The sequence below is a fragment of the Heterodontus francisci genome, chromosome 2 (genome assembly GCF_036365525.1).
Source record: "Heterodontus francisci isolate sHetFra1 chromosome 2, sHetFra1.hap1, whole genome shotgun sequence".
NCBI lineage: Eukaryota > Metazoa > Chordata > Chondrichthyes > Heterodontiformes > Heterodontidae > Heterodontus > Heterodontus francisci.
In genome coordinates, this window is record NC_090372.1 from 28,187,764 (window position 1) to 28,213,851 (window position 26,088).

The 26,088-nt window shown below is 45.2% G+C and overlaps 1 protein-coding gene across 3 annotated transcripts in view; it reads right to left on the bottom strand.

Moving 5' to 3' along the window:
* LOC137383425 (catenin delta-2-like) overlaps nt 1-26,088 on the bottom strand; it is a 552,588-nt gene that overhangs the window by 283,946 nt on the left and 242,554 nt on the right. For all 3 annotated transcript variants that reach the window (XM_068056267.1, XM_068056277.1, XM_068056257.1), the window contains exon 8: nt 21,911-22,148. In XM_068056267.1, the coding sequence (XP_067912368.1) occupies nt 21,911-22,148 (238 nt within the window). The remainder of the gene's footprint in view (nt 1-21,910; nt 22,149-26,088) is intronic.

Here is a 26,088-nt window from a genome sequence, read left to right on the forward strand (position 1 = left end):
TTTAGAGGGGATGTGCGAGGCAAGTTCTTTACACAGAGGGTGGTGAGTGCCTGGAACTTGCTGCCGGGGGAGGTGGTGGAAGCAGGTACGATAGCGACATTTAAGAGACATCTTGACAAATACATAAATAGGATGGGAATAGAGGGATACGGTCCCCGGAAGTGCAGAAGGTTTTAGTTTAGGCAGGCATCAAGATCGGCGCAGGCTTGGAGGGCCGAATGGCCTGTTCCTGTGCTGTACTGTTCTTTGTTCTTTGTTTGTTCACTCGGCTCCTGACCTTATTACAGTGTTACGATCAGGTGAGAAAGGGGCCTAGGCGTTCCCTCTCAGCCGTTGCCTGGTTTGTCCGTAACAGGGTTTAATTGTTAAAACACTGTGTTCTAAGCTTCCCCTCAGTGAATCCTTGTTCACCATTCTCTAATTGTAATGGCAAAGAAATCAACCACACAGGATTTCTTAGATTTAAACAAGAAAGGTGTAAGTTCATTAACCTTAAACTCTAATTCGTTTAAAACTACTAGAAATACGAGACATGACCACACTAGCATGCGTACGCGAAAAATACACAAATAGAGTCAGCAAAGGAGGAATAATAAAGGGGAAAGGATCAAAGCTGGAGTTCATTTACAGTCTGTGGATTAGATGCACAATTTTTGATTGCAGTTGTCTTGCAGTTCTCGTTGAGGCCTAGTGCACACTTTCAAACTTGTTTAAATGCAGGAATCTTCTCTCTTGAGGTTTGAGTGGCTTCAGTGGATCCCCCGGAACTTTGTGAGAAGGAGAAAGAGAGACCTTCCTTCTCAGTTGTCTTTAAATTGTAGTCTCTTTTCCAACTGTTCTGTGAGAACAATTCAAACAACTCCAAGTTGGTCAGCAGGTTAGTCATGTGAACAACCTGCCCAGCGAGGTTTGTGTATTGTCCATCTTAGCAGACACCCTCAGTTGGCTGGGGGAGTGGGGGTGGGGGGTGGTGGAATGCTGGCTTTTTACACATTCAATGTCTTTTGATCAAAATCCATCTGGTTAATTGAATCAGGGAGCAGTTCCATTGTCTTCTTCAGGCAACTGTCTTTTTGAATGCAAATATGTGCAGCCATGCCTCCAGTGGTCTTTTAAATCAAGCCATTTTCAGTCCAGCAACAGTTTAAAATTAATGTTCCATGTGACGAAATTAATATGTCTCATTTGGGCAAGTGTGGTTTTCATGACAACAGCCTTGGTCCAAATACGGACAAAAGAGCTGAACTTAAAAGGTGAAGTGAGAGTGAATGGCCTGGATATCAAGGAGCCCTAGCCAAACTGATGTCAATGGGAATCAAGGGGGAAAATCTCCACTGGTTGGAGTCATACCTATCACAAAGAAAGATGTTTGTGATTGGTGAAGCCAATCATCTCAGTCCCAGGACACTGCAGTAGGAGTTCCTCAGGGTAGTATCCTAGGTCCAACCATCTTCAGCTGCTTCATCAATGACCTTCCCTCCATCATACGGTCAGAAGTGGGGATGTTCGCTGATGATTGTACGATCTTCGGTACCATTCGCAACTCCACAGAGACTAAAGCAGTCAGTGTCCATATGCAGCAGGACTTGGACAACATTCAGGCTTGGGCTGATAAGTGGCAAGTAACATTCGTGCCACACAAGTGCCAGGCAATAACAATCTCCAATAAGAGAGAATCTAACCATCTCCCCTTGATATTCAACAGCATACCACCACTGAATCTCCCACTATCAACATCCTGGGGGTTACCATTAATTAGAAACTGAACTGGACCAGCCACATAAATACTGTGGCTACAACAGCGGGTCAGCATCGAGTAACTCACCTCCTGACTCCCCAAAGCCTGTCCACCATCTACAAGGCACAAGTCAGGAGTGTAATGGAATACTCTCTACTTCAACAACACTAAAGAAGCTCGACTCCAGTCAGGGCAAAGCAGCCCGCTTGATCAGCACCCCATCCACCAGCCTGAACATTCACTCCCTCCACCGCCAACTCACAGTGGCAGCAGTGTGTACCATCTACAAGATGCACTGCAACAATGCACCACGGCTCCTTCGACAGCACCTTGCAAACCTGTGACCTGTTCCACCAAGAACAAGGGTAGCAGATGCGTAGGAGCACCACCATCTCCAAGTTTCCCTCCAAGCCACACACCATCCTGAATTGGAAGTAAATCGCCGTCCATTCACTGTCGCTGCATCAAAATCCTAGACCTCCCTTCCTAACAGCACTGTGGGTATACCTGCACCAGATGAACTGCAGCAGTTCAAGTAGGCAGCTCACCACCACCTTCTCAGGAGCAATTAGGGATGGGCAATAAATGCTGGCCTAGCCAGCGATGCCCAAATCCCATGAAAGAATAATAAAAGAATTCTGTTGTAACTCCACAGAGCAGCGTGGCACGTCTGCTGGCATGGAACTATCTGCTATGTCCCTCCCTGCTGGTTCAACCCAACTCCAGCACACACGGCCACCCGGGGCTTGCAGCAAGCAGCTCTTGGCTTGGAGTCAGCTTTATGGGGCTAGTCGCAAGCATGACCAATCAAGTACACAAGAGCAGTCCCAAAACAGTCTTCAGGCTCTCCCATACGAATGCACGTATAGAAGGACTGATGCACATTACAAGCAATCACTCCGGAGTATTTATTCTTTTTATTTTTTTTTAAACCAAGTAATGTATTGTCTTAGATTAAATGGAGGAGCTTCTTTGATGACAGTAACAACACCTTTGCGTCCTGGCTTTAAACAAAACAGGCCTGGTGTGCAGCATAAATGTTCTCCGATATATGAGCAAACATTTTAGGCTGGTTTATCTTGCCTCTCCTCATTCTTCCTACTTCTTCCACCACTCCTCCCACTGAGTGCCTGATCTTCCCCTCGTCCCATGTTTCTGATCTTCCCCCCGCCACCCTGGGTTTCTGACCTACCTCTGCACTGAGTTTTTGACCTTTCGCTGCACTCCCCAACTCTGGGTTTCTGCCCTTCTGACCTTCCCCCTACCCCGAAGTTTCTGATGTTCTGACCTCCTCACCCCCAATGGGTTTCTAACCTTCCCCCCTCTCCCCATTCCCTCCATCCCCACACAGAAGCACCCCTCCCCCCCCCCCCAAGTTCCAGGCCTTCTCCATCCCTACCATCATGTAACCCCACCACACCTCGGGTTCCAGCTATTTTTCCCCCAACCCCTTAGGTTCCAGGCCTTCTCTGCAGCCCCCAACCCCACCCTGCCTGAGTTACAGGCCTTCTTCCCTCACCCCTATAGAGTTCCAGGCATTATCGCCGCTACCCCTCAGGTTTCAGGCCTTCTCTACACCATCTCCATCCACAACACTCCATTCCAGGCCTTTCCACCACTCCCCCAAGCACCCCCCAACCCACCTCGAGTTCCAGGCCTTCTCGACAGCACCCCCACCTGCATTCCAGGCCTTCTCCCACCCCAGGTTCCAGGCTGCAGGCTCTGTGGCAAAGCACATGAATAGCTGCCAATGTGCACACGCTGGTTGGGTGTGTGGGGGTGGTTAGTGCAGTGGGGGCAGGTGGGCTGTGGGGGGCCCTCCATGGGCCACAGGGTGCCCAATCAGGAGGGCCATGCCCCCAGCTCACAAGGAGGATGCCAGGTTTTACTGGGCAGCCTCCTGGGGAACCTCAGCTACCCACTGGCCACTGGTAAAATACCAGCGGTGGCAAGAAGAGGCCCTTAAGTGGCAGTTAACTGTCCACTGAAGGGCATGGGGTGGGCGGGCCGTTTCTCACCGCCACCCCTGGGAAAATTGCAGTGGGTGTGGGAAGACATTGGGAATGGCACCCCCCCCCCCTCCCCCGCATCCCATTCAATTTTACAGCGCCCCCACCACCAGCCCGCTCCTGCGGGGGGAGGGGGGGGGGCGTAAAATTTTGGCCTTGCCTTCCATAAAGTTATACATTTTTGGAATTCAGAAGGCACTGCTTTATTGTTGTGAAAGCAATTCTAAATTATGCATAAGCCCAAGGTGATGGTTAATTCTAATTTTTCCAGTGTGCAATAAATTATTTTCTTTATAAAGATATGATTTGTGCCTGAAGTTTCTTTAGGAAGAAGAGTCGGTTAAGTTAAACATAAAATTAAAGCTTGTGGAGATTAAAAGGCATTTCCTCAATTTAAAGTGTAAAGTCACTTTGCACCGTTTTGTTCTGACTTCACTAAGTTCATCACCCAAGGCTGAGATGTACGACCATCTAGTAGTGAGGGTGGGATAGCTGAAAGATTAGTAGTTTATGTAAATGATTGCTTCCTTTTACAATATATTAGGTAAAAAACTAGGGGAGATCTGAAAAGAAAGGCTTACATTTATACAGTGCCTTTCATGACCTCAGGACATCCCAAAGCGCTTTACAGCCATCGAAGTACTTTTGAAGTCTAGTCACTGCTATAATGTCGGAAATGCAGCAGCCAATTTGCACATAGCAAACTTCTACAAACAGCAGTGTAACATTATTTTTAGTCACAAGTCTCATGTAGTATCAAAGCAGGGTCAGTGGACACCCTGGAGGAAGGCTGATTCTTTTTCATCCCTTCCATGGCACCTAAGGGTACTCATGAAGCTGTTGGATTGTCATTAAAAACCCAAATGTCTCACTAATGTCCTTTAGGGAAGGAAACCTGCCATCCTTACCCAGCCAGACTCATATGCATCTCCAGTCCCACACCCACATAGTTGACTCTTCACTGCCCAAGAAGGCACTTGGTTATATCAAACCATTGCCAAAGGTTCAAGAAGGTGATGCCCACAGACTGAGGATAAATAAAGAAAAATAAAATCAAAATGTAATTTTACTCCTTGTGCCATTTAATAAAATGGAACTGAAACACTTTCAGAGCTCAGTTGAAGGATGATTCAACAGCTAATCTAATCTAAATGTATATTTCTTATGAAACATGATCGTGACATATAGGCCGGAATTTTACGCTGGGCGGATGGGACACAGCCTCCGACGTAAATGTCAGAGCCGATCCCGCTCTTGCCCTGCCTGGGGATCCGTCCCGTATTTTATGGATCCCCAGGCTTTAATTGGCCCGAGGCGGGACTTCCACCCGCTTGAGGGAGGCAGTCCCGCCTCAGTGAGCTGCCGGACAATCAGCGGGCCGGCAGCTCTTAGTCTCAGCAGTACAACCGGGAGCGGTGGCCACTGCTGAGACTGCAGTCCAGCCGACTGAGAAGGACGCAATGGAACCGGGACAGAAGGTAAGTTCGGGCAGCCTCACCAGGGGAATCGGTCGTGCCCGAGTGAGGCTAGGGTGGTCGTTTGGGGGGAGGGGGACGTCTTGGATCCCGGGGTTGGGTTGGGAGGCGGGGGCGGCCCTCAGTCGGGCACTCTGTGCCCGATTGCCAGGCCCCCCCCACCCCCAGGGTGCGAAAGGCTAGCAGCTATAGCTGGGTGGCCTTTCACGTTCCCGGCACACCCGCTTGCCACGGGTAAAATACCCGTGGAGGCGGGCAAAGGCTCTTAAGTGGCCGTTAAGTGGCCACTGAAAGGTCTTGATTGGCCTCGGGCGGGCAGGCCGCTTCTCACCCCCCAGCCCCCCGCCCCCCACCGGACCTCTGTAAACTTGGTCGGAGGCGGAAGTGGGGCAGTTAGGCCTCCCGGAGCCTGCCGCTCAATTTTATGCCACTCCCACGCCACCATCCGACCCGCTGGGGCGGCGTAAAATTCCGGCCATAGATTCTGCTACCTTAATAACCACTTTGAATTATAAAGAAGTGGTTTGATAGGTAGCCATAGAGATGTTTCCGCTTGTTGGGTGAGACGGGACCTAAGTATAAGATGGTCACTAATAAATCCAGTCGGGAATTCAGTAGAAACTTCCTTACCGTAATAGTGGCAAGAATGTACCGCAAGGAGTAATTGAGGCGAATAGCAAGGATACATTTCAGCAGAAGCTAGATAAGCGCATAAGGGAGAAATGAATTGCAGGATATGCTGATAGGGTTTGATGAGGAGGGGTGGGACGCATCTTTTATGGAGCATTAATGGCAGCATAGATCATGTCAGCCAAATGACCTATTTCTGTGCTGTAGAATCTTTTTAATTCTATGTAATTTCACTTGACTGCACATAACATAGAATAGAAACAGGGTGGAAATTATTCTGGCCCAAACCTTTACAAAAGTTGCATGGATGTTAAGATAAATATGTACATTTTTAACTCTTGATCAGCTGCCTTGTTAAAGTTGTCAGCCAGCCAATTCTGGTCCTGTCTGTCACTGGGACAGAGTGAGGTGTGGGACTGCGTGTGACCAAGGGACACATCAAGTCTATTCAGAACAGCCTGCATTTGAAGACAAAGGATGGGGTTGGGGGTTAGGGTGAATACTGTTTGCAGGATCTTGCTGTGCACAAATTGGCTACTGTGTTTCCTGCATTACAAAAGTGGTTAGACTTCAAAATTACTTCATTGGTTGTAAAGTGCTTTGGGATATGCTAATGTTTCGAAAGACGCTATATGAATGCAAGTACTTTTTTTTATTTCTAAGAAATTTAAGAGATTTAGAGCAGAGAGCCTGAAGTCCCCAGCATCACAGATGCCAGTCTTTAGCCAATTCGATTCACTCCTCATGATATCAAGAAACAATTGAACGCACTGGATACTGCAAAGGCTATGGGCCCTGACAACATTCTGGCACTAGTACTGAAGACCAGTGCTCCAGAACTTGCTGCGCCCCTAGCCAAGATGTTCCAGTACAGCGACAACACTGGCATCTACCCGGCAATGTGGAAAATTGCTCAGATATGTCCTGTAAGGAGGTTAGCACCGCAGCCTCACAGCTCCAGTGACCCTGGTTCAATTCTGGGTACTGCCTGTGTGGAGTTTGCAAGTTCTCCCTGTGTTTGCGTGGGTTTCCTCTGGGTGCTCCGGTTTCCTCCCACATGCCAAAGACTTGCAGGTTGATAGGTAAATTGGCCATTAGCAATTGCCCCTAGTATAGGTACGTGGTAGGGAAATATAGGGACAGGTGGGCATGTGGTAGGAATATGGAATTAGTGTAGGATTAGTATAAATGGGTGGTTGATGGTCGGCACAGACTCGGTGGGCCGAAGGGCCTGTTTCAGTGCTGTATCTCTAAACTAAACTAAACTAAACTAAACAAGTCCAACCAGGTCAATTACCGCCCCATCAGTCTACTCTCAATCATCAGTAAAGTGATGGAAGGTGTCATCAACAGTGCCATCAAGCAGCACTTGCTTAGCAATAACCTGCTCAGTGCAGCTCAGTTTGACTTCTGCCAGGGCGACTCAGCTCCTGACCTCATTACGGCCTTAGTTCAAACATGGATGAAATAGCTGAACTCAAGAGGTGAGGTGAGAGTGACTGCCCTTGACATCAACACAGCATTTGACCGAGTATGGCATCAAGGAGCCCCAGCAAAACTGGAGTCAATGGAAATCAGGGGGAAAACTCTCCAATGGTTGCAGTCATACCTAGCACAAAGGAAGTTGGTTGTGGTTAGAGTCATAGAGAGATACAGCACCGAAACAGGCCCTTTGGCCCAACGAGTCCGCACCATCAACCACCCATTTATACTAATCCTACATTAATCCCGTTTTCCCTCTCACATCCCCACCTTCCCTCAATTCTCCTACCACCTACCTACACTAGGGGCAATTTTTACAATGGCCAATTTACCTATCAACCCACAAGTATGTGGGAGGAAACCGGAGCACCCAGAGGAAACTCACGCGGTCACAGGGAGAACGTGCAAACTCCACACAGGCAGTACACAGAACCGAACCTGGGTCGCTGGAGCTGTGAGGCTGCGGTGCAAGCCATTGCGCCGCACTGGCTGTTAGACGTCAATCATCGGAGCTCCAGGACATCACTGCAGAAGTTCCTCAGGGTAGTGTCCTAGGCCCAACCATCTTCAGCTGCTTCATCAATGACCTTCCTTCAATCATAAGGTCAAAAGTGGGGATGTTCGCTTACGATTGCACAATGTTCAACACCATTCATGACTCCTCAGATACTGAATCAGTCCATGTAGAAATGCAGCAAGATCAGGACAGTATCCAGGCTTGGGATGATAAGTGGCAAATAACATTTGCATCACACGAGTGCCAGGCAATGAACATCTCCAACAAGAGAGAATCTAACCATCTCCCCTCGACATTTAATGGCATTATGATCGCTGAATCCCCTACTATCAACATCCTAGGCGTTACCATTGACCAGAAATTGAATGGGAGTAGCCATATAAATACAGTGGCTGCAAGAACAGGTCAGAGGCTAGGAATCCTGCGCCGTGTAACTCACCTCCTGACTCCCCAAAGCCTGTCCATCATCTACAAGGCACAAGTTAGGAGTGTGATGGAATACGTGCTACTTTCCTGGATGGGTGCAGCTCGACACCATCCAGGACAAAGCAGCCCACTTGATTGGCACCCCATCCACCATCTTCAACATTCACTCCCTCCACCACCGACGCACAGTGGCAACAGTGTGTATCATGTACAAGATGCATTGCAGAAACGCACCAAGGCTCCTTAGACAGCACCTTCCAAACCCGTGACCTGTACCACCTAGAAGGACAAGGGCACCCGGTGCATGGGAACATTACCACCTGCAAGTTCCCCTTCAAGCCATGCACCACCCTGACTTGGAACTATATCACCGTTACTTCACTGTTGCTCGGTCAAAATCCTGGAACTCACGCCCTAATAGCACTGCTGGTGTGCCTACCCCACATGGACTGCAGCAATTCAAGAAGGCAGCTCACCATCACCTCCTCGAGGGAAATTAGTGTAAATGCTAGCCTAGCCAGTGACGCTCACATTCCATGATCAAATTTTTAAAAATCCTTTTACGTCATTTGCTTCCAGAAACCTATCAATTTCTGTCTAGAGCATGCTTAGTGATTGAGCTTCTACAGCCCTCTGGGGTAGAGAATTCCAAAGAATCACCACCCTCTGAGTGAAGAAATTCCTCCACATCTCAGTCTTAAATGGCCTGCCCCTTATTCTGAGATTCTGTCCCCTGGTTCTAGATTCACCAGCCAGGGAAAACATCCTATCTACATCCACCCTGTCAAGCCCTGTAAGAATTTTCTAAGTTTCAATGAGATCACTTCTCATGCTTCAAACTCTAGAGAATACAGGCCCAGTTTCCTCAATCTCTCCTCATAAGACAATCCTGCCATCCCAGGGATTAGTCTGGTGAACCTCCGTTGCACTCCCTCTATGGCAAATATATCCTCGTTTAGATAAGGAGACCAAAACTGTACACAATACTCCAGGTGTGGTCTCACCAAAGGGTCTATACAATTCCAGCAAGACATCTTTATTCCTGTACTCAAATCCCCTTGTGATGAAGGCCAACATACCATTTGCCTTCCTAACCGCTTGCTGCACCTGCATGCTAGCTTTTAGTAACTCATGAACAAGGACACCCAGGTCCCTTTGGACACCAACACTTCCTAATCTCTCATCATTTAAGAAATATTCTTTCAGTTTTTTCTACCAAAGTGGATAACCTCACACTTATTCACATTATATTCCATCTGCCACGTTCTTGCCCATTCACTTTGCGTGTCCAAATCCCGCTGAAGCCTCCTTGCATCTTCCTCATAACTTATGTTCCCATGTAGTTTTCTGTCATCTGCAAATTTGGAAATATTACAATTGGCCCCCACATCCAAATCATTTATATAGATCGTGAACAGCTGTGGTCCTAGCACTGACCCTTGTGGTAGCCCACTAGTAACAGCTTGTCTTTCTGAGAATGGCCCGTTTATTTCAACACTGTGCTTTCTGTCTGTTAACCAATTCTCAATCCATATTATTATATTACCCCCAATCTGGAGTTAGTGATTGAAGCAGAGACCACCTCAACATTTAAGAATAGGTTAGTAAGATAACTGAAGGCAAGGGGGTAAAGGGATATGGGAACAGGACTACTACTGGTGTGGAGGATACAGCATGGACTGGTTGAGTCAAATGGCTTTCTTTCATGTTGTACTTCCTGTGTAATCCTTTGTGACTTTTTCAATTCAAAATAGATCATTAAAACATTGATTCAAGATTTCCAATTTTGCCAGCCATAAGCTTCTCTTCACCCTTTCCCCACTTTGTGCCAATTCCTCTTTGAACAATTTATGTCATTACATGTTTGAGACCAAAGAAGATTTGCCAAAAACACTATTTTTCTGAAGACAGTGCCGCTTGTTAACAAAGAAAGATCTTAAAATAAAACTCTCTGCACTTCAGTTTGTAGTGAGTGATTACATCCAGCTTGGGTAAATAGAAAGCTGCCAGTATCAGGTTGGAGTATTGTGCCAAAAAGTGAGAAGGCATTGCACTGGAAACTTAACAATGATGGCAAATTCAGGATGGAAATGCTTTGTGATAGAACTTGATTCAATAATTGGATTGAACTGTGATGCAATCTGGATTAGCAACAGGAAAGTGCCAAATCACAACAGGTACGGTGGAGGAGCACTGTGACATAATCCTGCCAAAAGATTTCCCAAACAGTGTACAACATTACCAGCTCACTTCGCTGACTGAAAGACCTAGCAGCAGGGAGGAGGCAGCAGAATGGAGCAGTCAAGCCAGAAAGGCTAGAAAAGCAGCTGCAACTTGACTGAACGACTGACCTGAAATGAAGAAGTGGTGCGATGACTAATATTCATTAGCTACACATATTTAAGCAGCAGTTTTAACCAACCCCACCCCCCCAAAAGCCTTTTATCTGAACACTGTATTAACTAATTATCCCTCTTAAATGAATTAGGATGTGGAGTTAATGGTTAGTCAACAAATTGCTATTTGGCTATAAGTTAGAGGATATTAATAAAATGATGAAGTACAAGAATAGATGAATTTCTCAAGAAGGCAGCTCCAACAGCCTGTTCCAGGGGTCTGCAACCTTTTTTACTCGAAGAGCCTTTTTTTAAAAAAAAAGATTGCTTAAAATAAAACCTATTGGGAACCCCAAGATGAAAATTCAGCATTTCTAAACCAAATACTTGGCAAATTGGCAAGTGTCTCTGGTAGAATACATAATTTGCATCTATAATAAATAAAATACCTGTGTTGAATTTATGTATTACTAGAATGAAAATCAAAATTAAAATACACCTAACGCTGAATGATTGAAATAAAAACAAAAAGTGCTGGAAATACTCAGCAGGTTAGGCGGCATCTGTGGAGAGAGAAGCAGAGTTAACATTTCAGGTCTGTGACCTTTCATCAGAACATCTGAATTATTGCACTTTTTGACTTTTTTTGAACAATAATTTTGTCAGTAACGCCATCTTTAAAACAAACGTTAACTTAAGATGCATAGAAGTAAGGCAATTTTTTTGGCTGTTGATCCTTGTGATAAAAAAAGCTTCTAATAGCACATTCAAAATAATTTATCATCTCAACTATATTAGAAACAATAATGGTCGCAAGCATAAAACCTGTTCCTCGAATTAAAGGCATTATCTATAACCATGGTGTACCTGCATCACTTGATCAGGTTTATTCGGAGAATTATGATGTTTTTCATTAATCAATAATCATTTGAAACTGTAAAGTGCAGCATGATGATTAGCCTTTTATCCTCACAATAAAAACACAGCTCTTACTTTTCTTGACTTCATTTTTTTTAGACTGTTTTCATGTTAATGCGATTCAACTAGAAAAGGTTGGGAACCACAAATGAGATGTTAAAGAGCTGCATGCGGATCCAGAGCCATAAGTTGCAGACCCCTGCGCTTTCCCTTCAATGATTGATCTCAAAACCACAGTCCTGCTTTCCTGCCATATTCATCTGCTGTAACTTTCCCTGCCCAGAAACACATTCAGTCATTTCTTGAACACATCTATACTGTTTCCTTCAATGGTTTTTCCCAGTAATTTAATCCTTTTGTCTACTGCCTTTCATGTGAAATAATTCAACTTAATTCTCCACTTTCTCTAAATCTTAAATGACATCCCTACAGCATGAACAAATGTCAACTTTATCAGTGCAACTTATAATTCTAAACTCTGAAATTCTCTCTCCAAACCTCTCTTCTCATTTAAGATGCTGCTTAAAACCTAACTCTTTACCTAAATGTTTGGTCGCCTGGTTCGGTGTCTGATCACACTCTTGTGAAGCACCTTTGCACTATGTGCTATAACTACAAGTTGCTGTTGTTGGAATGTAGTGGAGAGTGTGCCAGGGCAGACTGCTAAGCACCACAGGAGGAAGAGTTGAGATGAGAATGACTGTGCTGAGGGTGATGAGTCTGCATGTAAATACTTCTTGTTAGCTGGCCTCATGAGTTGAACAATAGTGGTATGGGCAAAATCGCAGTAATGTCTGGCAAAAAAAAATAATGCCTAGCAACACCATCCACATACCAGTGGAAGCAGCAGCTTCTACTGTTTTGCTTTGTGCCCTTGATTCTTCCCTTTGTATAATATATACATTCTAGTTCTCCCTGATGTTCTGGCCAATTTTTATCCCTCAACCAACATCACTAAGACAAAATAAATTACCTGGTCATTATTACATTGCTGTTTGTCAGACATCACTGTGTGTAAATTGGCTGCTGTGTTTCACTAAAGTGATTACACTTCAAAAGCATTCAATTGCCTTTAAAGAGCTTTGGAACATCCTGAGGTCATAGTAGGTACTTCATAAATGCAAGCTATGTCTTTTTTTATTCTGCTTTACATCTTGGACTGCCCAGCTCTCTGCTCAAATAATGGAAACTGTCAAAATATGGAGGGGTGTCCAGGGAAAGAAATCAATGTACTCCGTTGCAATAAAAAAAACAGGATTAAAGATGGAGATCAGAATATGGCTACTAAACACAACACTAAGCAGCTTGCTAAATTAAAGTGCTTCACAAAGGAAAGAGAGAAAAAAAATCCAATAATTTTAATGTTATCATCCTAACCAGGAAATTAGATTAAATACTGTAATGGCCAGTCAGTCAAATCACTATAAAATCTCATTAACAGTGTGCTGTAATAGAACCGTCCAGTTAATGCAGAGCTTCAGAACAGATGGGTCCCATTAAACTGCTGAAGGATCTTTATTTAATACTCTGAACAGTTACTATCTCTGTTTGTTTCAGCGCCACTGGAGACAGAAATTTTTTGGACATGCTGGCAGTCTTAAGAGTTAATTTAACTTGACTTTGTTCAGTATTTTTCAAGTGGAATTCTGCAGGGGATTAATTATGGGTTCTCTAATATTCTTTGGTAACTTGATGCACCATCTTTGAGCATACTACAAGTGTATGATTTTATGAATGTGGAAAGTGTATCATCTCAAATACTTGCAGATTGGAACAATCACATCAAAGCACTAAATCAGAACAAACACACGAGGTATTCACACTGTAATCCACATCCCTCCCTGCCTGTGTTTCATTTGCTTCACTGTGTGTGAGCTGTGGCTCAGGAGTAGCATTCTTGCCTCTAAATCTGAAGATCATGGGTTCAAGTACCATTCCATAGACTTGACCACTTAATCCAAGTTGACACCTCCACTGAGTGCTGCACTGTTGGAGGTGCTGTATTTTAGAGGAGATGTTAAACCGAGAATCCATCGTCCCTCTCAGGTGCTAAAAGAATCCCAAAACTTTTGCCCAAACATGGGATTCCTGGCCAATATTTATCCCTCAACCAACATCACCAAAAGAAAATAGATTATCTAGTCATGTACCTCACTGCTGTTTGTGGGACCTTGCCGTGCGCAAATTGGATGTCGCGTTTCCTGCAACAGTGACTACACTTCATTGGCTGTAAAATATCCTGAGATCATAAAGCATAGTATAGAAATGCAAGTCTTTCTTCCATATCTGTGGAACTTTCTAGAAAGGAGGCAAGCAAACTGAAGGGAATAAAGTATATTACTTTAGTCTGATATACTAGTAAATTAACCAGACTGCTACCCATATTTAATCAATGGTGGTAAAATGGGAGAGAGATTTCAGAAACTTATTCCACAGAGTCACATTGTGGCCAGGGTATAAAACTACACATGTCAATTTACATAACAAAATTTAATGGGCTGTCGTGACACAGCAATTTAAACAATAAATGTTGACAGAAAGTTGTAGCTGTAAATTGTATCAAGAGGAAGTAGGGTTTTCAAATAGGAAGTGCATCTTTTGCAAGATTTTGAATATATTGATGTCCAGAGTGGAAAAGAAATGAGGTGGGAGTGAATGAAAATGATTACATGAGAATACAGGAAATTTGAGTGGTTATGGTCATCTAAACCCAAAGTCAGATTGCAAGTTAAAACCAGCTACTGTAAAGACAGCAGACACTACTACCTCTAGGACACTGTCAGCTAATGCTGTTAAGTAGGGAGCTGCAGGGGTTTGATCCAGAAATGATGAAGAAATAGTAACATATTTCCAAGTCAAGATGTTGCACAACATTTTAAAAATTTGTTCATGGGATGTGGGTGTTGTTGACAAAAGCAGTATTTATTGCCCATTTCTATTGCCCTTGAGAAGGTGGTGGTGAGCCTCCTTCTTAAACCGCTGCAGTCCACGTGGTGAAGGTACTCCCACAGTGCTGTTAAATGGGAACTTCCAGGATTTTGACCCAGCGACGATGAAGGGATGGCAACATAGTTCCAAGTCAGGAAGATACATGATTTGGAGGGGAACTTGCAGATGGTGGTACTCCCATGTACGTGCTACCCTTGTCCTTCAAGGCAGTAGAAGTCACAGGTCTGAGAGATGCTGTTGAAGAAGCCTTGCTGAGTTGCTGTAGTGCATTTTGCAGATAATACACTGTAGCCACTTTGCGCCATTAGTGGATGGGGTGCCAATCAAGCAGGCTGCTTTGCCCTGAATGGAATCAAGCTTCTTGAATATTGTTGTAGTGGCACTCATCCAGCCAAATGAAGAGTATTCCATCACACTCCTGACTTGTGCCATCTATATGATGAAAAGGCTCTGGAGATTTATGTGAGCCATTTGTCACAGAATATCTAGCCTCTGACTAGCTTTTGCGGCCACAGTATTTATATTGCTGGTCCAGTTATGTTTCTGATCAATGGTGACCCCAGGAAGTGGATGGTGGGGAATTCAGCAGTGGTAATACCATTGAATGTCAAGGGAACTGGTTAGACTCCTTCTTGTTGGGGATGGTGATTACCTGGTACTTGTGTGGAACAAATGTTACTTGTCTCTTATCACCCAAGCCTGAATTTTGTCCAGGTCTTGCTGCATGCAGGCACCGACTGCTTCATATTTGAGGAGTTGCAAATGGAACTGAAAACTGTGCAACCATCAGTAAATATTGCTACTTCTGATCTTATAACAGAGGGAAGGTCAATGATGAGGTAGTTGAAGATGATTGGGCCTAGGACATTACCCTGAGGAATACCTGCAGTTATGTCCTGAGGCTGAGATGACTAGCCTGCAACAACCACAATCATCTTCCTTTATGCTAGGTATGACTCTAGCCAGCGGAGAGTTTTCCCCGATTCCCATTGACTTCAACTTTACTAGGGCTTCTTCATACTACATGAATTCAAGTGCTGCCTTGATGTCTAGGGCAGTCACTCTTACCTCTCCTCTGCATTCAACTCTTTTGTCCATGTTTGAATCAGGGCTGTAAGGAACTGAGTGATCCTGGTGGAACCCAAAATAACTAGCAATGAGAAAGTTAATGGTGACTAAGTGCCGTTAGAAAGCACTAACAACGACACGTTGGCCGGGATTTTAGCCGGGGGTCTCGATCTCTGGCAAAACGCCAGGAGAGACCCGCGTTGCCTCCTCTGGGGAGGGCTCACCAGATCAAGTGCCAATTAGGCCTTCCCCGGATCAGAGACCCTGGTGGCAGAGGTCCCGGCTGCTGACAGCTGCTGGCCAATCAGAGGCTGGCAGCTCTTTAACTGAACAGCGCCACTAAGGAGATGATGGCTGCTGCCGGTACTGGACACACCCAAGGCCCTGGAATCAGGCCACCAGTAAGTCAGGGCGGGAGGGGTTTCGTGGGGTCGGGGTCACGAGGGAGGGGGATGTAGGGGGGTTGGCAGCAAGGGAAGGGGGGTGGTTCTAAGTGAGCCCCTGCCTTCCCGATGCAGGCGCCTTGATAAAGCACTAAGTGCCTTTAACTTTGCTGATGATTGACAGGAGACTGTTGGGGCAATAACTGGCCCAATTGGATTTTCCCTGCTTTTTGTGGTCAGGACACACCTGGGCAATTTTCCACTTTGTCAGGTAGATGTCAGTGTTGTAACTGTAGTGAAACAGATTGACTGGAGGCATGACGAGTTCTGGAGCACAAGTCTTCAGCACAACAGCCAGGATGTTGTCGGGGGCCATAGCCTTTGCTACTTTCAGTGTGCTCAGCCATTTCTTTGTGCCACGTGGAATGAATCAAATTGGCTGAAGACTGACATTTATGATGTTGAGGTTCTCAGGAGGAAGGTGAGATGGGTCATCTGCTCAGCAATTCTGGCTGAACTCTTGCGCTTCGTCTTTTGCACTCAAGTGCTGTTCCCTGCCATCAGTGGGAATGGGAATTTTCATGGAGCCTTCTCCTCCCATTAGTCATTTAACTGTCCATCAACATTCATAATTGGATGTGGCAGGACTGCAGAGCTGTAAAGTCTTTGATTGCAGTTGTCTTGCAGTTCTTGTTGGGGCCCAGTGCATACTTTCAAACTTGTTTAGCTACAGAAGACTCCTGTCTTGAGGTTTGAGTGACTTCAGTGGATCCCTTGGAACTTCATGAGTGAGAGAAAGGGAGAGACCTTCCTTCTCAGTTGTCTTTAAATTTCAGTCACTTTTCCAACTGTTCTGTGAGCACAATTCAAAACTCCAAGTTGGCCAGCAGGCTAGTCATGTGACTAACTTCTTACTTGGAACAACCGCTCCTGCGGTTTGTGGATATCAAAGCCCTCGGTGCGGGAGTGTTGTGCCGTCTCTTACACAGACAAGATGTGGATCACTGTTGCCTACACCAATCTTTGTTAATTGAATCAGTGAGCAGTTCCCATTGCCTTTATTTTTCAACTGTCTTTTAGAATGCAAAATGTGCAGCCATGTTTCAGTGGTCTTTTAAACCAAGCCATTTTTTCCCAGTCCAGCAACAGTTCAAAATGAATGTTCCGTATGACGAAACCAACATGTCTCACTTTGGCAGGTGTGGTTTTCATGACACTCTCCTAAACTCCTCATTGAACCAGGGTTGATTCCTTGGCTCGATGGTAGTAGTGGAGCGCGGAATATACTGAATAAAGGCCTGCTCAGGTCAGGAAAAAGAACCCGACCCGAACCCGACCGATCCACAGCAGACATGAGCCCCTCCAATTTCACCCCAGGCCCGACCCGACCCGAGCCCGAAAGCCGGACCCAGAAGAGGGTTCCCTTTACTTACCTTCCGACTGGGAAGCTCCACGAAGCTGCAGTGCATGCATGATGACGTCACAGTGACGTCCCTCACTCACTGTGCACACTCAGTTTTATCCCAGACTCCCAGCTTAGGTAAGTTTTTTATTTTTAATACTTACCAGCAGAGCACTTACCGTGCGTGTCCGGCCCAACCTGGACCCAGCCCGACCCGCGCCCAAAGGCCGGACCCGGAAGAGGGCCTTGACCCGACCCAAACCCGATGCATGTCGTTGGGTTCTGTCAGGTTCGGGTTGGGTAGCAGGCCTTTAATGCTGGACCATATGGTTACAGATTGTGGTGAAATACAATTCTGTTGCTGCTTATGGTCAACATACCCTTTAATTTTTTTTTTGTAGTGCATGGGGATTTGTTTAAGTGCATAGGCCCTGTAAGATTTTTTTGTGCAGCCACGCATGTGCGGTAACTTAAAGGGGCCAACTTGTGCGCAGCCAATTGCTGCTCGGCCACGCAGCTTAGAGCGAACATTGTTGATGGGCCAATGTGCCTCATGGATGTTCGGTTTTGAGCTTGTAGATCTGTTCTGAATCTATCCTACCTACACTGTCATGGTCAAATGCTGTGAGGATGAGGTCAAGTATGTTTTTCCTTCTTGTTGGTTCTCTCACCACCTGCCGCAAACCCAGTCTGGCAGATGGTATGTCCTTTAGGACTCAGCCAGCTTGGTCAGTAGTGGTGTTACCAAGCCACTCTTGGTGATGGACACTGATATCACTCACCCCTTGCTACCTCAGTGCTTCTTCCATGTGGTGCTCAACTTGGAGGAGTACTGATTCATTGGCTGGCAGAGGGCTGTATGTGGTTGGTAATCAGCAGGAGGTTTCCTTGCCCATGTATGACCTGATTGCATGAGACTTCGTGGGGTCTGGAGTTAATGTTGAAGACCCCAGGGCCACACCCTCATCACTGTATACCACCATGCCGCCAACTCAGGCGGGTCAGTGGGACATTACCTACTCAGGGACAGTGCTGGAGGAGTTTGGGATATTGGCTGAAAGGTATGATTCTATCAGTATGACTATGACTATGTCAGGCTGTTGCTTGACTAGTCTGTGGACAGCTCTCCCAATTTTGGCACAAGCCCCCATATGTTAGTGAGGAGGACTTTGCAGGGTTGACTGGGCTGGGTTTGCTTTTGTCATGTCCTGTGCCTAGGTCCATGCTGGATGGTCCATCTGGTTTTATTCTTCTTTTAGCTTGCGTAGCAGTTTGATACAACTCAGTGGCTTGCTAGGCCATTTCAGAAGGCAATTAAGAGTCAACCACATTGCTGTAGGTCTGAAGTCACATTTAGGTCAGATCAGGTAAGGATGGCACATTTCCTTCCTTAAAGTACATTAATGAGTGCAACTCCAACAACACTCAAGAAGGTCAACACTATCCAAGATATTTGATTGCAACCCCCATCCACCACCTTAGATATTCACTCCCTCCACCACCAGTGCACCATGGCTGCAGTATGTGCCATCTACAAGGTGCACTAAAGCAACTCGCCAAACCTCCTTCAACAGCACCTCCCAAACCTGTGACCTCCATCACCTAGAAGGGCAAGAGCAGCAGAAGCATGGGAACACTGTCACCTGCAAGCTCTCCACCAAGTCACACACCATCCTCACTTGGAAATAAATCGCCGATCCTTCATTGTTGCTTGGTCAATATCCTGGAACACCCTACTTAACAGCATTCTGGGAGTACCCTTCACCACACAGACTACAGCAATTGAAGATAACGGCTCACCGTTTAGGGCAATTAGGGATGGGCAATAAATGCTGACTTTGCCAGTGACACCCAGATCCTGTGAAAGAATAAATAAAAAAGTATGTAGGGTTGCCAAATCTGGTTGGACGCATTCCTGGAAGTTTTGTTACATGACCTTCTGCCTTCAACCGCTCCACCCAGTCAAACAGCCTTTTTCATATCTCCAATATAGTTATAACTAATAAGCAAAAAGTGTTCAATAAGAATAAATAAAGCTCAATTTTTTTTTTACTGCCCCTATGATTGTCCTCCTGGGTTGCTCGCAGCAACATCCAGGAGATTAATATTTAATTCCTGAAGACTCCAGTACAATGCTGGAGGGTTGAAAACCCTATACTAACTTGGGAAGGGCTGTACCTATTGTGCATGCTGCAGTTTAGTGCAGTGAACGCCCAATGATTCTGTATTGCACCATTAAGAAATGACCGCTGAACTGCCACACACTCCCTCATCTCAAACTCCGTTCACACTGATGGAACAGTTGCTGAATTTTAATATCAAATTAAAATGAATTCTTATTTCACATAGGAGGTTTTGGGATTCAAAAAAATACAGATATGGAGGGAGAAGACCTGGGAGCTCAGTGCAGTCAAGAAACGTTACAGACTACCACAGCAATGAGCGAGAGGGATTTGTTTGGAAGCCTATAAAATATTCAAGTGTAGTGTTCCAGCAGATACAAAAGGATGCAACATTTCACAATGTACTGCTGTCTTCATTTGATTTTTTTTCCTGATAGCTTTCAACTCTTGCATTGCATGGAAAAGAAAAAATGATAAAAAAAAAGTCTTCAAAACCGATGTGCCAAGATTTCTTCCCCCACTCCCCCAGCAAAAATGAAATCATCTTCACAAAAACAGGAATTCATCTCAACTACAAAGCAAAGTAAACTAGGCTGGTGTATGGCTTGTTATCAAAGCTGCAGATACATTTTTTAAAGCACTAACCAAGTAGGGTGAATGCAAATCCAGGTCAAGAGTTAAAGCTTCAGATTCCTCACCCCCTTGCAAGAGAATCTTGCAAGATTTCAGTTTTAGGCCACTACCCACCCCCCTCCAAACACATCACAGGGGGAAAAAACCTCTTCAGTGACTTCAATAATTTATCAAAAGGATGTAACACGAACCAACCTGAACCAAAAGTGGTTCTTATTGATGAATCCAGACAGTATGTCGCTGCAATAATGTTTGTCCCCTTGACAGTAATAACCAACTTGAAGGAAAACCCAAGGAGGACATTGTGTGCATCCAGACAGAAACTTAATAGGCATTACAGAACAGTCTGGAACTTTCCTGAACAGCATCCAAATCTATTCCATGCACGCCTTATTCAATGCCTTTTCACAGGCACTTGACTTGAAAAGAAGTGACAGCACTGAATTCTGAGCCAAAACCAAGAGACAAGAAAAACGTTTTGAAGTGGAAACTTTGCCCTTTAGGTGGACGCTCCAAAGATTTCACAGCGTTATTGGTACAGTTTAAATCATACACTTAATGCTTCTGAATAAAAAGACATTCACCTTGCACTGGTAAAGCCTGAACTCAAGATCAGAAACCAAAGAGCTTCAGCCCTTACTATTGATGTGAGCAAAGACAGCAAACCCTCAGCAACAGAGAAAGGTTAACTTAAAAAAGGAGCTGTTTCAGAGATGGCCCAGTAGCAGAATCACAGTATGATATCCACACTTGAATGGGGTTAGGCAGTGGAAGGATTTGCAGCAGGTCCCTTGCATGTACCCACTGGTGTTTAGAACCAAGCCTCACCAGTTCTTGTTGAATTTCCAGTGTGTGATCTGGCAACTGAGGGCGTGACAAGACCAGCAAACTTATTGTCAATTTAGTGCAGTACCTGTGAGTGCCACTTGATCGTTGAGTAGCTTTGAAGGAGGTCTCGGGGCAGTCCATGGTCTAGATCATCTTGGACCTTGCAGTCCAAGAATGGCAACTCACCAAGAATAGCAAGTTGAGGCAAAGTCGCATGTTTGTGCCCTAGATGCTCCTAGAATCAGAAGTCATTGTATCTGGAGTGGCAAGGAGGAGACTAAGGTGCAAAATTCCTTCAGAGGGAGCAACGATTGGAAAAAACCAACACTACACAAGTGCACCTCCTTGTGGCAGACTCAAAAATGGCTTTGGAAGAAGCTATCATTGGAGTGGTCAGCTTCCAAGGCAAGTGAAAAAGAAAAAAAGGAAAGATTTTGAAATGAGGGAGGAAAGGAAAAATAGTAATTGTTTTTATTCATTCACGGGATGTGAGCATTGCTGACAAGGCCAGCATTTATTGCCCATACCTAATTGCCCTTGAGAAAGTGGTGGTGAGTTGCCGCCTTGAACCGCTGCAGTCTATGTAGTGTGGGTACACCCACAGTCCTGTTGGGGATGGTGGGGATTGAGGCGGCTCCAGAATTCTGACCCAGTGACGATGAACTAACGGCGATATAGTTCCATGTCAGGATACTGTGCGACTTGGAGAGGAACTTGCAGGTGGCGGTGTTCCCATGCATCTGCTGCCATTGTCCTGCTAGGTGGTGGAGATCACGGGTTTGGAAGGTGCTATCGAAAGAACCTTGGCAAGTTGCTGCAGTGCATCTTGTACATAGTACACACTGTTGCCACTGTGCGTCGGTGATGGAGGGAGTGAATGTTTAAGGTGTTGGGGGTGCCGATCAGTTAACCTTTCTCTGCCCCCTAAAGCTAGTCTTCTTCTTAACACCATTCTCCCGGGGAAATAATAACATGAAAGAAGCTGTCACTCACCTGGGATCCTTCTGAATGCTGTCGATGGAAGGTGATCGTGCCAAGGTGCCCTCGGGTGGGATAGCTGGTCCAGACTTGCTGTATGGCGATTCCACTGAGGGACAGTACTGCAGTGTCCGGTAAGGGTCTCCGTAATTGGCTGCCGGGCCGGTGGCATAGCTGGGCCTCTGGTAGGTCGCGGTGTTCTGGCTGCCCGTGCGCTGCAAGGGTACGGAGTCAACAGCAGGGGAGGACGGGGCTACAGTGGGAAAGTAGGGACAAAGCAAGAAACTGAGGACCTGCTCACAGAAATGGTTCACCAGGTCTAGGCAAAAGGAACACCACATATATGTACAGGGTGGGGTATGAGAAGGGACACAAAATTAATGTCAGAATCCTGTTAAGCAATCCACAGTCAGAAAATAAAACAGAATGCATATCACACCTGCAGAAACCTTCAAAAGGATTGCTCTGCCTTTTAATCATCTTTAATTATAGTGGGCTCTTGGCTCCCTGACAGCCCATGGAGTTTATTATGAGGTAACGATATCAAGGAATATGGATCAAAGATGAACAAATCAAGTTCAGGTACAAATCAGCCATGATCCAAACAAAGAAAATGAAAGACCTTGCATTTATATAGTGCATATCACAACCTCGGAACATCCCAAAATGCTTTACAACCAACAAAGTACTTCTGCCTTGTCAGCAATGGGTCAGTTGATAACTCTCTCACATGCAAGCCAGAAGATTGTGGGTTCAAGTCCTACTCCAGAGGCCTACATGCAAAATCTAGGCTGACACTCCAGTGCAGTTCTGAGGGAATGCTGCACTGTCAGAGATGCAATCTTTCAGATGAGACATTGAACTGAGGCCTGGTTTACCCCTCAAGTGGATGCAAAAGATTCCATGGCACTATTTCAAAGATGAGCAGAGGAATTCTCTCTGGTGTTCTGGGCATACTTTAGCCATCAACCAACACCTAAAAACAAATTATCTGGTGACTATCATAGGCATCACATTCCCTATATTACAACACTGACTTGACTTAATACTTCATTGGCTGTAAAGCACTTTGGAACATCTTTTCTATTAGTGATTCATTTGACTAATGCACTAAATGCCAATATTGACTTTACTGTGAAGGCTGTGTCTTTGGTCTTGACATCCAAGACCAGCCATCAATCAGAAAAGGCCTAATTTCCAACCCTTTGTTTTAAAAAGGCAAGGTGTACACTGAAGGAGTAAATTCACTTTAATCAAATCTGAGCAGCTGCTATGAAAGATATTTGCAGTAAAATGTCCAGCTGTATAGGGATAGAATTAAATTTAATAAAAGGAATGCATGTTGAAATCTCAAAGCTTCAAATACTCTTCATTGATCTGCTTTGTTTTATAAGTTTTGGGTTATAAATAGATGTTGTGAACCTGATGTTTATAAACTAATTGTTCACAGAATATTTTGATCCGTGGGAGAAAGCCTATTCAGATTGGAACGCACATATAAAATATAGCACCGTGAAGTTTGTTTGGTTACTAATGATTAGTCCTTATTCACATATTACAGACCCTAAACATTTTGTAATGTTGATTAAAAGGAGTGAATACAATGGGAAGGGGAAAATCAGCCCAGGGTTCCCACACTTGATCACTGTCCAGTGACGCCTGTTGAAAGCGCATTTGGGTATTAGCTCAGGACATCTTTAGTGGAGCACGGTAGTGCAGTTGTTATGGTACAGAACCAGAAGGTGTGAGTTCAACACCTGCCCACTTGTAGCTTTAAGCTGAATAAATAACATGAAGTTTTGTTAGCAAGCCAGGTTATTTTTCATGGAAAGGATCTTAATGCCCCTAAAAAGGCTGGCTGACATGTGATTCCAGTGCCACACTACGGGGGAATTTGTGCTCACCCCCGTGGAGGGTTTGGAGGTGGGGAGAGCATAAAACTGAGTGGACCTTCCCGCCTCCGCCAAAATTTAGTCCGGGGTGGAAAGGCTTGTGAATGGCCTTCCCGCCCCGCTGCCAATTGAGGCCCTTAACAGGGCAATTAACGCCCGATTAAGGGCTACATCCCGCTGCTGCCACAAATAGCCATGCAGCGGACAGCCCTATTGCCACACAGGAAGCATGTCAGGAAAAAACATGCGGGCTGCTTTATGGCTCTGGAGCGGGGGTTCTTCATTAAAAGGCACTTAGTGCCTGAATGAGGGACCCAGCATTGGGAAGGGAGGCCCCGCTGAGAGCCACCCCGGTGTCCTTATTACGGACCCCCCTACATTTCCCCTCCCCCGGGACCCCCACCCTGTATGACCTCTCCCGTCCTGACCTACCTGTGGCCTGGGACCAGCAACACTCCTGGGCCTCGGGTGAGTGCTGCACCGGCAGCAGCCATCTGCAGAGGCGTTGCACAGCCAAAGAACTGCCAGCCAATCAGAGGCCGGCAGCTCTCCAAGGATGGAACTTCCGTTGCCGGTGCCCTCGATCCTATGGAAGGCCCACCACTGTCCATTTAAGTGCCTAATTGGCACTAGATTCAGTGGGCCACCCACAGAAGAGATGACGTGGGATTCTCGGCGTCGCTTGTTCCGGACGTCGCGATCCCGGTCACCAAGATAAAATCTGGGCCTCCGTGCTTGACTCCAAACTGTCCACACAGTCCACTCAGCTGTAAAAAACACCTTTGCCTGGCAACTGAAGATAGGCAATAAATGCACAATACCCACATCCTGAGAATAAAATGAGGTTTGGCCGCGATGCTGCTCCCCATGGCCTCAGACGACTAGCACTCACTTTCTAGGGCAGCTGGCACTCATGGTATCATAGCCAACAGTAGGAGAGAAGTAAACCAACATTAATAACTTGCTGGCTGCATAGCATCAAACCTAGTACTGGAGAAAGCAGCTCTTAAAAATGCATGTGGTAATCTGAAGTGAATTAGCTGATCTCACAGTTAGAGATCTATAATCGGCCTCTGAATCCATTTATAAGGGAAAGGAAAACTGGCCAGATTCCAGTTCCCAACTTGCCACCATCGACTCCTGGTAGAAGTACACATATGGACACTGGGTGAGAACAGCGCTGGGATCAGCTCAAAAAAATTTTTCCCACTTGCATCAAACAACAACCTGTATTTATGCGGTGCCATTAAGGTAGTAAAATGTCCCAAGGTGCAGAAGCATCATAAGACAAAGAACAGACATTAGGACAGGTGACCAAAAGCTTGGTCAAACAGATATGTTTTAGAAATCATCTTCAAGGAGGAGCGAGAGGCAGAGAGGCAATTCCAGAGCTTATGGCCTATGCAGCTGAAGACACAGCTGCCAATGGTGGGGTGAAGGAAATAGGACATGGATGAAGGACAAGGGGGATGGACAAGGGGCTAGAATTGGAGGAACACAGCGATCTATGATGGTTGTAGGGATAGAGGAGGTTACAGTGATAGGGAGGGTGAGGCCACAGAGGGATTTGAAAACAAGGATGTGAATTTTAATAGACTGCTAACAAATGCCAGAATGTCTTGCAAATGATAATGCCCGCTTATTTGGATAACAGAAGGCAGCAAGTGCCTGTGGAATGGTGTCCCAGCAAGAGGCAAAAAGAAGAGGAGGAAAAGAAAATATGGTGCCATTGTGTGTTTACATTCCAGCACTTTGACAAAATAATGAATGACTACAGGGAGCATTCACAGCTGGTAATGCAATGCACTTTTAGTTATCTGTGTTGTCTAACAGGCATCAAAACTTGTTTACTTAATAACAGATACTGTCTGCTGGTGAAACCTCTATTATGCCTGAATATCTTGTATGATCATTACTCAGAGCATGTGATACCTTTAAATACTGCGAGTGACATGTGGTCCATTTAAATAGTACAAATGACTCGCCATATATTAAATAATGCAAATGACATGTGGCACATTTAAATAGTGCAAATGACTTGCAAAACATTTAAATAATGGAAATGTCACATTACATTTAAATAATGCTAATGACACATGGCATATTTAAATAGTGCAAATGACTCACGACACATTGAAATAATGCAAATGTCACATGACACATTTAAATGGTGCAAATGACTCGTGTGTCATTTAAATAGTGCAAAAGAATCTGTCTTTGTACAAGTCAATTATAGAGAACAAAATGTTTTTGATAACATACATTTAAAAAACCCTTAGGTCAAATTAATTCCCAGAACAA